The following is a 17,874-nucleotide window of genomic DNA, read 5'->3' as shown; positions in this document are numbered from 1 at the left end:
TATATATACTAGTCGTGTACCTGCGTAAAGCTGCGGCGCCGAATAATTTTCAGACAATGAGTATTTCATATAGATGAATAGTTTCTTTGCGGCTATCAGATCAAAGCATAAAAGCCATTAAATATTATCCAAGTTCCAAACACTTATTAATCTATTTATGCATCACTTCTTATCAAATTGCAATTAATCACTTCATATGTTAACTCTAAACAAATGTAACGTAATAACCATTAAAGTTGATCATTTTCTAAAAAAAACATTAAAATAATCATTTTTTGCAATGTTTTTGCCGAAAATATCTTTTTTTCTTTTGGTTAATAGTCTGGCGCAGCGTTGAACAATTTTCTTTGCAAAAACTTCTTATTTCAAAAAACAAATAATGTATCAAACAAATTATTCATTCATGATTTCGGCATTAAATATTTTTTAAAACTATATTTATAAAAACTATTAAATTTTGTCTTTTTAATACGTTAGCTTTTATATATAATAGTATAATAGTCATCTAATCAGATATAGAAAAATTAGTTAGCCCATAAAAAATGTTTTTTATCTATTCAAACGTAATAACTCATTAACTCATGTTACTTCATACTTGACTTAATGTAAAAAATAGGATTATTGTTAGAGAAGTTCCATATTTTGCACTAATATATGGAAAAGTCCCAATTTTTATCTTTTAAAGAAAAAGTCTAGATTATCAAATATTTTGTCCAAATTAATAGAAAAGTCTTTAGTTTTATTTTTAATAGAAAATTACATATTATTGTGTAAACTATAATCAGAACTTTTATATTAAGAAAAAGTTATGACTTTTCCTTAAACTTGGTCAAAATAATAGGATTTTTTTAACAATAACTTGTAAAAAATATAACCATAAAACAAAAAGGTAAATAACCATGATTCTAGCAAACTTATGAGGTCGAGTGTTTATTTGCTCTCTATTTCCATTTATATACATCTAACGTTGATTAAGTATTTGTTTAATCCTCTTTTTAAGGATAGATCTACTTCTTTTTAAGCAAACAATAAAACCAATATGTTTCCAAGGAAACATGCATATGTTTTGTAAGAGATGTGCCATTCTTCCTATTGAATCAAAATATAACGTCACAGTAAATTTCAATTTAAATCATGATATTTTTTATTGGAAGTAACTATGACAATTAGCAATGGAAACTTCATTTAATTAGAATAACTTATAATCCTTTAATTCAAAGTAAATTTGAATTGTTTCAAAAACACCCATTGAAGGGTATCATTAAAAGATTAATACTAATTAATAAAATATTGATCTTCATGGGTAAACAACTCGGTTAAAAATCTAAGGGAGCATATTTTTCACATTAAACTAATACACCCATAACAGGTTGAGTTTCATAATTATACATCTTGAAATGGATAATTAAAAGCTCTAATTATACTCCATTATCATTTTCACTATCCTGTTGCAATTGATGGACTAAATAGCAAGTTCTGTGGGATCACAAGGACTTATTTATAAAAATCATAACTTTGGATGTAAACTTACAGTAAGGAAAAGTCAATAGTCAGCACCATTGAGTATAAAATGGTGGATCTCTTATTTGCAACAATTGCAAAAATATCTCAATTGGCCGTCAAATACCTTGGTATTGCCATTCGAATGCATGGTCATTCACCCCTACTTGATAATTAAAAACATTATACTACTCACTTAGTACCTTTTCCCTTTATCTTCTTCAAAAGAGATTTTGATGTTTCATCTGATTTCTAGTCTTTACCTCAATAGGAAGTTTTTAGAAATAATTATGTGTAATGGGCATATGATCTGTCCTACATAAGCTATGGTAATAAGAAATATAATAGATATTAGCCTGCTTACAAGCTTCCTGTGTGAAACTATAGCCACTGCAATTGAAATCCCTTGTAATTCAATTTAAACATTAGCTTTTGAATCAACAATTGAAATTCAAATTACAATTCAAAGATAAGAATTACACGTCACCTACTAAAAAGAGATTATAACACAAATATTAAAGAAATTGTGTGTTTAATTTTTCATTAACCTCAACAAATTAAAACTGGTACATAAGTAATACAATCAACTTAACTAATTGTGTGCTAATTGGTTGAATGTCATCATAGTTCATTAAGTAATGATTTATTTTTAAATCGGTTAGATAGATCATGAATTTACCAAAGATTGGAGCCCAAAGTGCGAGCAGCACACCAATATTGTAAAAGTACATAACCTAATTTTAGAAAACTAAATAAAAGGTATTTGAAATCTTATATTTTTTTCCTTTTAATACAATATTACCTTTGTGGGAGAAGTACTTCTGTCTATGTGAATGTTGGGGTGTCATCTATTAATCACATATACACATCTGATCACAAAATCTATAATAATGTGAGAATAATAATGTAAAAACAAAGTAGCCTTTAGAAAATACTTCAACAAACAATTATATAATAAACCTCATTAAAATATAATTTTTGCAATGATGGTCTGTAAACCCTGCACCATCAAATAAAATATAAAATCACAAGAAATAAAGATGATTTTAATGCTTCCCTATAAATGATTAAATTAACCGGAAACAAATTAGAATTAAAACAGGGAATATGACCAGTAAGCAAGGTCTGCTATCTACATGACCCACATATTAGGCCATCTATGTGCATCACCTTCTCTGTTTCGACTCACTATCTTCAATACAAAGTTGAATTTGGAATGTTATTTGAAACAGAGAGTAAAGATTGGACAATTTAGTATGTATATACAAAAAGTTGCAGAAAAAAAGCAACTGAGTAGAAATGATGAAGATATATATATACCTATAGGACCACTGGAGTATGAAATTTGTCTTTGGATTGTGCACGAATTTGAATCATCAAAACTTCATAATCCAACAAAGCATGCTTGAAGCTTGGCTATGCCATATTTATTATTAAGAAACCTACCCCACATGATAAATACAACACAAATCACCAAAAACTCATCTTAAATTGAAAATTACATCTTTAGTACATTAGGTTTTGGAAGCTCATGCTGAACTTTCTTGATGTCAGTTAAATACTAAAATAGTGAAGGACACTTCATACCTAAGGATTTCTCCATAAATAACTTACCTTTCCACTCATATAAGATTCATAAACATTAAATTAACAAGAAAAGAATATGATTGAAGAATATTTGATAGAAAAATTTCAAGAAATGTCTACTCACTGATTCAGAAGCATAATCGTTCGGTGCATATTTGACTCTAAAATATAGAAGTGGAACCGTTTCAACATCCATGCAAGTAAGTTAACTTTCAATATTTAGTTGGTGTTCGAAGATAGTTTTCCCAAATTACATAAATACCAATATACAAACACACATAGCTTTAACAAGATTGACATACACACATTTGTACATATTTATACATCATAAACATGTAGCCTGTAAAAATTTATCAGATTGTAATACATATATTTATACATACAAACACATTTTTCCACACATAACTTTAATCATCAACATAAAATTGAAAAAAAATGAAAAAAAAAAAAAAAGAAACAAAAATAAATGAAAGATGTACCTTTGAGTTTAGATTCCCGTCCGTCTAAAAGGGAAAGTAGAAAATTAATTTAGTAGTTTCACAAACCTACATAAATGGAAAAGAAAACAAATCAAATTAAAACCAGAATCGGAACACTTCGTATTCCAAAAGTATAATCAAAATTACTCAATGTAGACGATGGTTGCTCAGAATTTCCATAGTTAGGGTTTTATGATAGAGTAATAGAGAGACATAGAGAAGAAAGAGATTTTGGTGTTGTATTGGTGGTTTGGTAGAGATGAGAAGGAAGTACCGGAATCTTAGTGAGAATCATCGCTTGAGGTATCAGAAAAATGGAGGCGGCAGTGATCTGACAACGTAGGATGCGGTGACAAATGCTAGAGTTTTTGTTCGTGCAAACGGCGATGTGAGAAAGTTAGAGGAAAAAAAGAGATCGAATATCTTCCAATTTGAATGAGTCTCCACTGAATCTCGGATTGACTGATTCAATTGGGTGAAGATGAAGAGCCGATTCAGTTGGGTGAAGATGAAGAGAAAGGTGAATATATGCAGAATTTAAGATATTTAAGATATTTGCTGAAGCGTATTTGAATGAAAAATCTTTCAAATTTTGAATGAACACTGAATTAAGGGAAGAAATCGTGGGTAAATTTAATATTATTTTATTAATAGTTATTTATATAATTAGCTTAATGGTTTAGCCGTTTTAAAAAAATATTATTATTATATTTAAGTTATTTTTAGAAATAGTTAGATTTCTTTTAAGATAGTTAATATATATATATAACATTCTATAATTTTTTATAAAAAAACAAATCTCGACATATTTTTTGAGTTTTTCAAAAAGTTTATTAACTTTTATTAAAAAGGATGCTAATTCCATGTAAAAAATGGGTTTTTTAGAGAGAAAGAAAAATAAATATTGTTCATCTCATCTCGTATCTTTTTATTCTAATAAAAGAATCGTTTTATTCTTTTTTTATCATGTGTTATTTTATTAGGCAACCTAATTAATGTCATGTCATTTGTCAAGTTATTGATTTTCATTTCAAATTAAAATTTTTTACTCTTATTATATTAAATTAATAACATTAGAATAAAAAATAAAAAAATTAATACATGTTATTAGGCCGCGTATCTATTTAAATCAGCGGTTATAATTTTATATAACTAAAAAATAACTTAATAATTTATTTAAAATAATTGGTTAATAATTTTAGGTTTACAATAAAATTTTAATTAATTTTGTAACCATGGTTTTTACGGATTATAAACTGGTAATAACTATAGTGTTGGAATAATTTTTTTAATGTAACATGTTTGATATTTATAATTTAAGTTAGATATAAGTGGTCTTTAAGATGTTTAAAAAAAATAAAAACGTGAAATATATAAGATGTGTTCTAATGTTAAAATAACAGGAAAATTAATTACATGACAAGCGGTAACTAAGTTAGGAGTAAACAATTTATAAAAAAAGTTATATATTTAAGTCAATAATTTTTTTTTAATTTAGTCCATTTAAACATTATACCACCGTCAAACACAATCACCGGCGATTTATAACCCGATTAAAACGTACATCCATATTCAAACCCTAAAAATGTGATCACTCACTTAATTGAGCCACAAAACCCGTATATATATTTTTAGACCAAAAATGCAACAACAATTTTTAGACACGTGTATACTTGTTATTGTTAATTGGGCGTATTTCACTCGCGTACGTGACCTTTGATCCACAGAATCTGTGTTTATAAGTTCTGACTTGCCATTCATCATCATTCACACTCAGCTAGCAAGAAATGGATTCTAGGAAGTTGATTTTAGTTTCTGTTACATTGGTATGGTGTTTAGGGGTAGTTGTGCAGGGCTTCACATATGACGATAAAGAGGTTGAAACGGTGGAGAGTAGGTCGGCTTTGTTTGAGAGGTGGAGGAGCCACCACAATTTGGAAAGTATAAGCGTGGAAGCCAAAAGGAAGCAGTACAACAACTTCTTAGCTACCCTGGAAACTGTTCAGGCATCAAACAAGGCGAAGAAGTCATATAAGTTAGGGTTGAACAAGTTTTCCGGCATGAGTAAGGAGGAGTTTAGGAGCCAGTATACCGGACTGAAGCTTCCACTTTTCCGGCAGACCGATCCCGAGCCTTTCATGTATCGTAATTTCACTGATATCCCTCCCAAAATTGATTGGAAAGCCAATGGTGCCCTCGGCAGAGTCAGGAATCAACAAGGTTGCGGTACGTAACACATGCATACGTACCTTTATTATTTTATAAATTAATTACTATCCTGAAATCAAAAGAGATCTTGTAGGTTTTTCATTAATTTGATGCGGTTTTGGTATATATGTTATACTTACAGGATCATGCGCACAGTTTGCTGCCTCGGAAGCACTTGATGGATTAAACTTCATAAAAACGAAGAATCTAGTAGAAGTATCACCAAAAGAACTTCTCGACTGTGGTAATGTCGGAGGATGTTCAGGATCGTTTTTTACAGCCTGTTACGATTACGTTGCAAAGAATGGAGGTATAACAACCGATAAGAACTATCCATACAAACCTGTACAGGAGCCTTGCAACCACCAAAAGGTACGTATGGCCGATCATATCCATGCATGGAGTAATTAATTAATTAATGTCCTATAGCTAGCTGGATATATATATATATATATATATATATATATATATATATATATATATATATATATATATATATATATATATATATATATATATATATATATATATATATATAGATTAAAATTTGTGCATGCATGCATGTACGTACTATCATATATCTCAACTTTTTGATTAATGCCATGCAGGAAAAAGATATTGTAGTAGAAGTTCATGGATATGAAAATATCCCTGCGCCAGGTACTGAGGAGAATCTTCTTAAAATAATTTCAAACCAGCCTGCCTCTTGTGGCATGTACTGGAACGATGAGATCGCAAGTTATAAAGAGGTAACTCTCTCTCTCTCTATCTCTCATCAATTATATATCCTGAATTATTGGTTTATATAATTAATTATAATACGAATGAATTAACAGGGGGTTTATGAGGGATCGTGTGGGCCAATACCAATTCATGCTGTAGCAGTGGTTGGATTTGATGAAACCCCTGATGGACAAAAGTATTGGTTAATTAAGAACTCTTGGGGACCAGATTGGGGAGATAAAGGATACATGAAACTTATACGTGGCAAGGGTGGGGAGGGACACTGCGGCATAGCACATTGGTGTGCTTATCCTACTTTTGACGACACCGGTGGATCACATAAAGAGAAGGGTCCAATGGTACACAGTAGTCACGAACTCTAGATCTACAAGACAGACTTTCATGCTCTGCTTGCTTATCGATCCTACTATTCCTACTCTTCAAGACACCGTACGTTGCAAACCAATTATATTGCTTGCAAACTCAAACTGCCAACTAGAGATCGACCAAGTTAGGATTTTAAAATAAGAAGGCTTAAGCAAACGATGCACCTTTCATTCTCTTATTTTGATTTTGATATCGATTCTTTATTGTTTTTTATTGGAACGTTAATATAAATGTCGTTTTTTTATTTTTGGCAAAATTTTTATTTATAATGTGACGTGTTATAAACTAGGTCGTAAAAGTAACTTTTCAAAAATGAAAAGATAAAATCATAAAAACAAGAAAAAAAAAGGTTTTAAATAAGAGGATCATAAATGTAACATTAGAAAAATTAATTAAATATCTCATTCTCACACAACACAACACCATCAAATTAATGAAAATCATCAATTTTGAGCTACCAATTAGTGTTCTTTAATTATAGATTTATAGACACCCAAAATATTAATACAAACCCTTACTCCCTTCGTCTATACCATTAATGTTGATACTGACCCTAGCTTATGTTGGAATAAGAAAATATTTTGTTTTATTCGTTTTTTGCACCAAATATTTTTACAAGTTATAATGAATTTCACTTTGTTTACGTGGTTATTATAAGTGCGCCAACTATTGGGTTATAATGATCATTATTGCACAAGATGTAGGCGAACCCCACGATTATGATGCTTCAAGATAGTGACTTCTTTCTTCTCTTTTGGTAACTAAAACTCAAACTCTAGCAAGCTATGGTGGAACACTATGGGGAGAGGAGAAGAAACGAGAGAGAGAGAAAGATTGTGAGGGAAGGAATGGTCGGTTCTAGCTATATGATCAGCTTAGGGCGTTTTCAGAGTCATTATCTCTTGAACTCGGTATAATTATCGCTTAATCTAAGGGATAATGATCACCGATTCAAATAATCACTTATTTACACTTAAATCCTTTAAGTTTACTAACTTTCAATTAGCCTACCATCTTATGATGGATTAACAAACTGTGCCATCTATTTTTTCTTTTTTCATCTCACGCTTAAATCATATCTTGTGTGGTACCCAAAATGAAACTACTATTTATAGAAAGTCGCTAACTTGTTGTGACCATATACATATTTTCAATCGTATCTTGTACATGTCACAACAACTATATAGTCCTACTTTCCTTAGCCTAGCAAGGTGTACATCATCCAAGAGTACAATTTTACTCATAACTTAGAGGTATCAACAGTCCTAAGTAAGTGATCAAATATTCATTTGTTTTGTGATATCCATTAACATAAGACATGAAAGTGTGTCAATCAAACATCAAGATTATGTTTTGCAATAGAGATTTGTAATAATTAACAGCAGACTACAATATTCATCCATTATCAACTTAGTATGAGTATCGTTATACATTTTGATGTTAGCACCAAATCATTTAGGGGCCTATGAATATCGTTTCTCTTATTAAAGCAAAGGGATCAAATAAACTTTGACTACACTGATCTCGCCCACTCATCATGTCATACCTAGAAATTTCCTATATGGATGCTAGCTATGGACAACGTTAGAGAACATCAAAGTACAACAAATTACATAACTAAGAATCACATGCATCTCCGCTTGAAGAATATAGGATATTACTATCTTACAATAACTAATGACAGTATCCATGAAGTAATCTCTAAGTGAGAGCTACTTTAATACTTAATATTCTTTAAGTACACATGAGGAATAATCACATCTCTATGACATGTCCATCTTCATGGACAATCTATTATACTCAATAACATTCTTAAATCACCACTCACTTTTGAAAGTCGATCAAGGAGGTTTTGAATAAATTAATATTCTTGAAATTGGTTAAACATGCAAAAGGAACATGATAATAAAATAATGAAAATGATTGCAATCCGATAAGTTATTAAGTCTCAATATAATAATCATCAAGTCAGATAAAATTTACACTGTATAAGTTCCAAAACATCTCAAACTAAACCAACACAATCAAACCAATTCAATAGTAACTCTAATGCCTATTGAGCTTGTATGACTGTCATGCTTGGTATGTGATAATGGTTTGGTGAACGAATCGACAAGGTTTTCCTCTTATATGAATCTGTTATGATGTATCTTTATTCGACAAGCTTCTTAATGAAGTGGTACTTTCTATATATGTCTTGAGAGCTTGTAAGCTCTAGGTTCCTTCGTGTTAGGGATTAGTAGCATCAAGTACACAACTCATAGGTAGAGGAAATATTAAAAATTGATATACCTCCCCTGGTTCCCTGATCTCGAATCGGAAAGCTTGGCCCGCTTGCCTGTCGGCTGGGACTGAGCCGGCCGCCGATCCCTCCCCTGAGACTCCGCCTCCTCTCTAGCCTGAGTCTCCAGCTCTATCTCCCTCTTCCGAGCATTTGCCTGGAGCTCGGCAAATATCCGGTATGACGAGTTCGTCACGAACTCTCGTATGTCCCTCCTCAAAATACTCAAATACCGACTCATACGTGCCTGCTCGGTAGACACATGCTCAGGGCAGAACATCGCCCTCTCATGGAACATCCTGGTGATCACAGTAACAGACTCAGTACCCTGCTTGAGAGCCAGAAACTCCTGGGCCAATCGCTCCCTCTCCACCGGGGGAACATACTCATCGCGAAACATGGCGGTGAACCTCTCCTAGGTCACCGCAGCAAGATCAGCAGGCGAATAATGCGCTGTAACAAACTTCCACCATTCCTTCGCTCCTAAGCGAAGCTGGTACAGCGCGAACCGAACCCTCAGATGCTCTGGACACGAAAACGTATAGAAGCATCCCTCAATATCAGAAACCCCTCTCATCGCAACAATTGGATCCTGCGTCCCATCAAACTCTGGTGGCTTCGTGTTGCTGAACTCTCGGAACAGCAACGCATCACCACCCTAAGGTCTGGCAGCAGCAACAGCTGCGGTAGCTGCAGCGGCTGCAGCCTCAGTAACCGTTGCGTATCTCTCATTCAAAAGTATCAATCAACGTGGTCTTAATAGACCCGAACATCTCTGGAATCTCTACGTGGATGGCAACAACTACATCCTCATGAATCAACCTACGGATCTCCTCGTCACTGACACCGCTGCTCTCAGGTGTGTGGCGTGTCCCAACCATGATGTCTCTCTGAAATACAACACAAAAATATCAGAGACTCGCTCGAGCGTACACACACTCGATATCCCATTCCTACTCGATCCCTGGTACCCTAAGGATTCTTACTTCTGCTGCGCACTGATCCGGTGTCTTCAGTAGTACGGGCCCAATATTACCGTCCACACCGCATCAGTATTCACCCCAATTCCTCCTCCTTAGATTCCAAATCCTAAGTACTCTACTCTCACTATGCATAGTCTACTCTCCAACAGATCTCTCATAGCTCCTCGCTGCTATCTATTCACTCTCAAGCATCTCCTAGAAGCAAAACCCCTAGGCTAAGGAATCACAAATCAGGCCACTCTAGTCCTAATAAGAATACCTAGCCTACTCTAGCATGCATAACATATTATCTCATACCGCATAACACGTAATATAAGGGTGTTTTGGGAAAATCACCATTCAGGCGCTGGCTGATCGTACACACTACTCTGCTCTGATCTTTTCAAAACTTTTACTCTTTGAGAAAAAATTTGTGATTTTTATTTGAAAATCTCTCACATCCTCAGTTTGAGTTCAGATATGCCCGAAGGTGCACCCAAATCCCTCAAACCAAGGCTCTGATACCAACTTGTAACACCCAAAAGTTTCAAATAAGTTTTCACAATTTAAATCATACTTTCATTCATAAAATAATATTAAACATAATGTATCCACTGTCATCATAGTAAAACATATCCCAGAATCATATAAATAAAAGCTCCATGAGTGTGTACAGATCATGTCGGCGCCTTCCCGCGATCATCACTGGTACCTGAAACACATACACAAAACTATGTAAGCATAAATGCTTAGTGAGTTCCCCAAAATACCACATAACACATATCATCCACTCAAGGTTGTAACGCTGATGACCCTCTGGTCGAATATCTCTGTGGGACCCTCTTGGTCCCATAACTCTGTGAACCAACTGGTCCTAACTCTGTAAACTCTGAATCATGCATATCACATATCACATAGAAATCACAACACATAAATAGCATACAAGTTACACTGTCACATAGCTCTGATTATCACTCTATGTAAAGTATAGTGAGAAGACTTACCTCGGGAATCTCAGTAAAATCTCGATATCAGAATACTGCCCTAGCCTCCGCCTAGTCACAATAATAAATTACACTAAATAAATGTCTCATCACAAATTGGATATTCTCTCATGCAAATCCCTATAAGGGTAGAAGACCATTCTACCCCTTTACAGGCCCAAAGGCCCATTTGTTGACAAACCCTAAAAGTCAACCAAAAGTCAACTGTCCATTTTGACCAGACTCGCTGAGTGCATACGACGACTCAGCGAGTCTCATCGTCCCCACAGACTCTTCCCTTTCTAAGCCTCACTCGACTCACTGAGTCACCCCTCAACTCACCGGGTCACCACTGGAGTCAGACCCCGGGGCAACCCGGTCCGACTCGTCAAGTCTACATATGGACTCGGCGAGTTTTCTCCATGGACTTGCTCAAACAACCTCCTGAGGCAAGATCTGCTTAGCCAAATCATAGATCTAACCCTTAAACACTCAAAAGTCACGTAAAGGTGCAACCTTTACGTGCATGCAACCCATATCAAGCCTCAAAAGGAGAAATAACACTAGAAATGGTAACCTAGTCTGCAATTTCTTATTTGCTTGCAAAAGCTAGAAGATAATGGCTCTAGGGACCTCTCATGGTCCATATCTGATGTTATTCATACCAAGGGGACCTCATACTCACTATATCTCATAAAATTATGGGGGGAAAACCCTAGCACTATGAAATCCACCACATGAACGTGAAATGGAAAGAATTATACCTCCAAAGACAATATCTCAAGATTATTAGCTCCAATCCAAGCTCCCTTTACGTTCTAGATGGATCCTCTCTTCTTCTTCTAGCAAAATCACCCCAAAAATGAAGATTATAAGCCCTCTCTTGAACTCAAGCCTTCCTCACTCTCTCTAGGGTTTCTATGGAACAAGGTGGACGCAAATGAAGGCCATAAGGGCTTTTAAATAAGCTCCAAACCCGGGGATTAGGGTTTTCCTAATCAGCACCTACTCGGCGAGTCACGTCCCCGACTCCTCGAGTCTGCTCGCGGAAACGTGTCAATAGATCAGACTCTGCTCGACGAGTTGAGGCATCAACTCGTCGAGTTCCTCAATAAAACAATAAATAATTAATTAAATTAACATACCCAAACTCAGGATGTTACAATTCTCCCCCACCAGAATCAGACTTCGCCCTCGAAGTCTCGCTCTGAAAATAACTCTGGATACTGCTCACGCCTCACGCATCTCAATCTCTGGTTCCCATGTCAGCTCGGACCCTTTCTAATGCTGCCACTGAACCTGCACCAAGGACACCTCCTTGTTTCTCAAAACCTTGATTCTCCGATCCCTAATTGCAATTGGCCTTTCAACATAATTCAGGCTCGCATCCACCTGAATATCCTCTAACGGTACCCGAACTCAGGATGTTACAATAGATGTTGTTTTTAAAAGATTAATTAGGATACATAACCTAAACAAAAGTCTTAGTGATCATAAAATCGAACTCATGCATATAGAGAACGTCCAAATATGACATCATATCAAGAAGCTATGATTTTTCAAAGTTTCCGCGTAACAGTGCGGACACAGAAATCGAAACTCAAATCAGTTGATTGTTAGCAGAAATAATCTAAATGAGAGTTGAAAATCTTGTGACTATGAACCCGTCGATATAAAGAAAGTCGAGAACAGAGTTCTTATGAAGGAGTTATGAATTCTTCATAACAGTCTAAGTCGGTTTAAATATGAATTTTAGTTGGAATGAGAATTAGTAGTTGAGACCTTAATAAAAGTTGCAGAGCTCATCGAGTGGATTATAGGGATATAAAGAATGTCAAAAATAGAGCTTGTATGTGGAAGTTATGGTCGTCCGAAGATCTACGAGAATTTACCTAGACTGATGATGTGACACCACCAGGAGGCGCCACGTGGCACGGTCGGAAATCCCCTCTTCCGTAAGACAAGGCATGTGGCCCAATGAGCGAGTGACACGTGGCACCTTATAGAAGGAAACTATATGGCTAAATTGGGTGACCACATGTGGCAGGTGGAGAAAGGATCAACAAAGCTCGGGGGCAAGACGTTCCTATTGTTGGTGTGTGGCGCGTGCATGCAGACCCTATTTACACCCTTCAATGCTTTCCACACAGATTCTAATCTCTTTCTCTCTGAGGTACTAGTCTGTCTTGAGTCCGAATTTTTGGGGTATCTTGGATATTTTTACCAAAACTCTAGAGCTCTAGGATCCTAGCAAAAAGAGGTGTTCAGGTTGGAGTTCTGCCTGCGTAATTTCTCGGTTTTTGCTAAAATTCTTGTAAGTTAAGTTGCACTTGCTTTATTTTAGGTGTAAGTTATATTTATATTCATAGTCGTTATTATGAACCTATAAATAAGATTTATTAGTGATTCTAAGTCATTTACTAATTTATGTACTTACGAGAATGATGTTTAGGATGGATTTAGTGAGGTGTTTAAAATGAGATTTTCAAACAATATACTTTGTATACCAAATTGATCCTACCCCCGATATGATCCTACCTAGTTGTTCCTTACTTGATAGATCTTGATGTGGATATTGAGATTAGTGAGGAATCTAGACTGTCATTAGTCACCAAAGACATTAGAATAAGACTCAGTATGAAACATCCCAAAAATACGACCCAAAAATTTTTGTTTTAAGATAATAATAAAAGTCATAACACTGAAGGTCATATAATAAAAACCATACATCGGGTGTCTCAAAAGCCATAATAAAAGTGTCGTATCAAAAACTGTATCAAATCATGTCTAAATATCTGAACAAAACTCCCAGGAATAAAGTTGAAGTTGTGGTGTGTGCGATGTCATCATCCCGAGCTCTTCCCTTTACTTGCGGAAGTATCCGAAACCAAAACTGAAACTGTAAGCACAAAGCTTAGTGAGCTCCCCCAAACTACCACATAACAAACAAACATATAAACAACTACTGGGCCACCGCCCACTGCATCAAACCGAAGCCCGGAAACTGCATCGGACTGAAGTCTGGAACTAACCAGGGCCCTGCCCTCTGCATCAGACTGAAGTCTGGAACTAACTGCCTCGGACCGAGTCCGGAACCAACTGCATCGGACCGAAGTCCGGAACTAACTGCATCAGACCTAAGCCCGGAACTGACTGCATAGGACCGAAGTCCGGAACTACTGAACATAACATAGCATGCACATATCAACTAGCATAACAACATAGACTGTATACTGAGTCGGTCCATACCCGAAACACAAAACACGCAAAACCTGTCTGAGCCACGAAGGCATCAAACATTCTAACTACTGCAACGGACCAAAGTTCGAAAACTACTACTAATTAAACGGGCCGGCATTATGGCCTTAAACCCGTTCCTACTGGAAGGAAACTCACCTCGTAGCCTAGCTGCTGAAAGAACTGCTCCGGAATCTATCTGTTGCGGCTCCGACTTTATCCCGGCTACAATTTCCATAAGTACCCTCAATCAAATACTGATAATAATACTAAGGGTAAAAAGACTATCTTACCCTTGGTCAAAGTCAACCTATCAGTCAAAGTCAGCATTCAGTTGAGCTGACTCGTCGAGTTGGGTCACCAACTCGTCGAGTCCTTACTCTCACTTTCTTGCCTCAGCCCGATACTACTCGTCGAGTTCGGCATAAACTCGACGAGTTCCTCTTCGAACTAACACTCAGTCAATCTGCATCCGACTCGCCGAGTTGTATGAACAACGCGTCGAGTTCTCCTTCAACATATGAACACTCTGACTGTGACTCGCTGAGCTGTATGAACAACTTGTCGAGTCTGTTCTTGAGGCATGAAGATTGCCTTGGACTCGCCAAGTCAGGGCATTGACTCGCCGAGTTCTTCCACGAATGAGTCTAACCTCTAGCTCACTGAGTCCATCTCTCACTCACTGGTTCCACTCGGCATAATTCGAAAAGGGGAAAAAGGGGGACTCGCGACTCGACTCACCGAGTCTGAAGAACGACTCGTCGAGTCGTATACATGCAATCACTATATACTCGATTCTGCTTGAAACCAGTTCATTCCATTCATAGATCTGGGTTCTTAGGGCTTGATTAACACGTAAAGTTTCCAACTTTACGTGTAAATAACATCAAATGAAGGTTTTAAGGCTCAAAGCACACTATAAGAGTAGATCTAGAGCTTTCATGCAAAATGGCTCCATAAAGGTACTAGATCTAAGCTTCTGGAACTCAAACCTAGTTAGATCCGAAGGCTATACACCTCAATGAGTCCTCTTTTCTACTACCAATCCAAGAAATGGTTCAAGAATAGCTTTAATGCCTTTCCAAAGGGGATTAAAGCATAGAAATAGAAAAGGGTCGAGTTATACCTCACTATATTCTGAAATACCACAAGGATCTTGGATCTCCTTCTTCTCCTCTTGATCTACTTTCCTTCTTCTCACAAGATCTTCAAAGAATCACACCAAAACACACAAAAAGCTAAGAGAGTTCTAAGGTTTCGAGAAGGATGCTCTGGGGTGATGGGGCTGACTTGGGGTCCCAAAAAGTTTTTTAAATAGGGTGCAAACCCTTGAAATTAGGGTTTCATCCAGACTAGCAGACTCGCCGAGTAGCCAACTTAAACGTGCTCAAAATCCCGACTTTACTCGACGAGTCTGGCTACTCACTCGTCGAGTTCCTCTTGAAAACTTGAAAAAAATAAATATTCAAATAACACACCAGAATTTGGGGTGTTACAGCTCTCCCCCACTTGACTCAGACTTCGTCCTTGAATTTTGCTGCCATTGAATCTGGAAACAACTCTGGGTAATGCTCCCGCATCTCCTCCTTGGACTCCCATGTCCACTCCGAACCCTTCTGGTGCTGCCACTGCACCTTCACTAACTGAATTACCTTGTTCCTCAAGGTTTTTACCTTCCGATCTAAGATCGCAACTGGTCTCTCGACATAATTCAGGTTGCTATCAACCTGAATATCCTCCATGGGTACTATTGCCGACTCGTCCACCGAACACTTCCTCAATTGAGAAACATGGAAAGTGTTGTGGATCTGGCTAAGCTCTGTCGGAAGATCTGATCGGTAGGCGACCCGACCCACCCGGGCCACGACCCTAAAAGGACCAATGAACCTGGGGCCCAGCTTGCCCCTGTTTCGGAATCTGATGACACCCTTCCAGGGTGATACCTTCAGGAGGACCATGTCACCCATCGGAAACTCCAAGTCTGAATGCCTCCTGTCAGCGTAACTCTTCTGTCGACTCTGCACAGTCTGCAGTCTACTACGAACCTGTTGGATCAACTTCGTCATCTTGAGCACCACTTCGGCGCTCCCAATGACACGCTGACCGACCTCGCCCCAACAGATCGGGGTCCTGCACTTCCTCCCGTATAATATCTCGAAAGGAGGGCGGTTAATACTCGCATGGTAGTTGTTGTTATACGAAAATTCCGCTAACGAAAGATACGTATCCCAACTACCACTGAAATCTAGAACACATGCCCGGAGCATGTCCTCGAGAGTCTGGATCGTCCTCTCGCTCTGCCCGTCCGTCTGAGGGTGGAAAGCGGTGCTGAAATGGAGACGAGTCCCCATTTCATCTTGAAACCGCTTCCAGAATCTAGAAGTAAAACGGACGTCTCGGTCTGACACCACCGAGACAGGCACTCCATGCCGTGCCACCACCTCTCGCACATAAATATCGGCTAGATTCTCTGTCGATATACTCTCCTGAATCGGTATAAAGTGAGCACTCTTCGTCAACCGATCCACAACAACCCAAATCGAATCCACTCCACGAGCAGTCCTGGGAAGCTTTGTGATGAAATCCATGGTGATGTCTTCCCATTTCCACACTGGAATGTCTAACAGCTGCATCTTGCCGTGAGGCCTCTGGTGTTCTGCCTTGACCTTCCTGCAGGTTAGGCACCTCTCCATATATCAGGCGACATCCCACTTCATGCAGGGCCACCAATAATAGGGTCGAAGATCTCTATACATCTTCGTCGCCCCTGGATGGATAAAAAATCGAGACTTGTGGGCTTCATCCATCAGCACCTATCGTATCCCTCCCCAGTACGGCACCCAAACTCGTCCATGAAGGGTCAACAATCCTCGACTGTCATAGTCAAAAGAAGCTACTCGGCCCATGATCCTTTCACTCTTCTGCCTCTCTTCCTTGAGGCCCTCGACCTGTGCCTCTCTTATCTGCTCCAATAATGGAGTAATCACTGTCATTCTCAGACATATATCCCTGATCGGGGATGCTGCCGCCTTGCGGCTTAGGGCGTTGGCCACCACATTGGCTTTCCCTGAGTGATAAAGGATCTCACAATCGTAATCCTTCAATACATCTAACCATCGCCTCTGCCTCATGTTCAGATTCGGCTGATCCATGAGGTACCTCAAGCTCTTATGATCCGTGTAAATGGTACAACGGACCCCATAGAGGTAATGTCTCCAAATATTGAGGGAAACACCACTGCCCCCAACTCTAAATCATGTGTAGGATAGTTAGCCTCGTGAGGCTTCAACTGTCTCGAGGCGTAAGCTATCACACGGCCTCGCTGCATCAACACTGGTCCCATACCTGTGATCGAAGCATCACAGTAGATCACAAAATCCTCTACTCCCTCTGGCAGGGCAAGAATCGGTGCCTCACATAATCTCTGTCTAAGGGTCTCGAATGCTGCCTGCTGCTCAGGCCCCCAGCGAAACACCACTGACTTCCTATTCAGTCGGGTGAGAGGTACAACTATCTTGGAGAAATCC

General features: G+C 37.5%; 1 protein-coding gene and 1 long non-coding RNA gene across 2 annotated transcripts; one reads left to right on the top strand and one right to left on the bottom strand.

Annotated features, from left to right (window-relative positions):
- Positions 1-2,024: 2,024 nt before the first annotated feature.
- On the bottom strand, positions 2,025-4,140 carry LOC111881427 (uncharacterized). The gene is made up of 3 exons (XR_002846823.2): positions 3,841-4,140; positions 3,567-3,632; positions 2,025-2,942 (listed from the first exon to the last, which is right to left on the bottom strand). It is a non-coding gene; the product is annotated as an uncharacterized LOC111881427 (long non-coding RNA).
- A 1,213-nt stretch (positions 4,141-5,353) lies between these two features.
- Positions 5,354-6,880, top strand: LOC111881406 (ervatamin-C). Its single transcript, XM_023877798.2, has 4 exons — positions 5,354-5,792; positions 5,917-6,146; positions 6,383-6,523; positions 6,611-6,880. The coding sequence occupies exons 1-4, from the start codon at positions 5,354-5,356 to the stop codon at positions 6,878-6,880; spliced, it is 1,080 nt and encodes a 359-aa protein (XP_023733566.2).
- Positions 6,881-17,874: the final 10,994 nt, after the last annotated feature.

The sequence above is a fragment of the Lactuca sativa genome, chromosome 1, assembly GCF_002870075.4.
Source record: "Lactuca sativa cultivar Salinas chromosome 1, Lsat_Salinas_v11, whole genome shotgun sequence".
Lineage (NCBI taxonomy): Eukaryota > Viridiplantae > Streptophyta > Magnoliopsida > Asterales > Asteraceae > Lactuca > Lactuca sativa.
The sequence above is the reverse complement of the archived record's forward strand: the minus strand, read 5'-3'. Positions and strand labels throughout refer to the sequence as shown.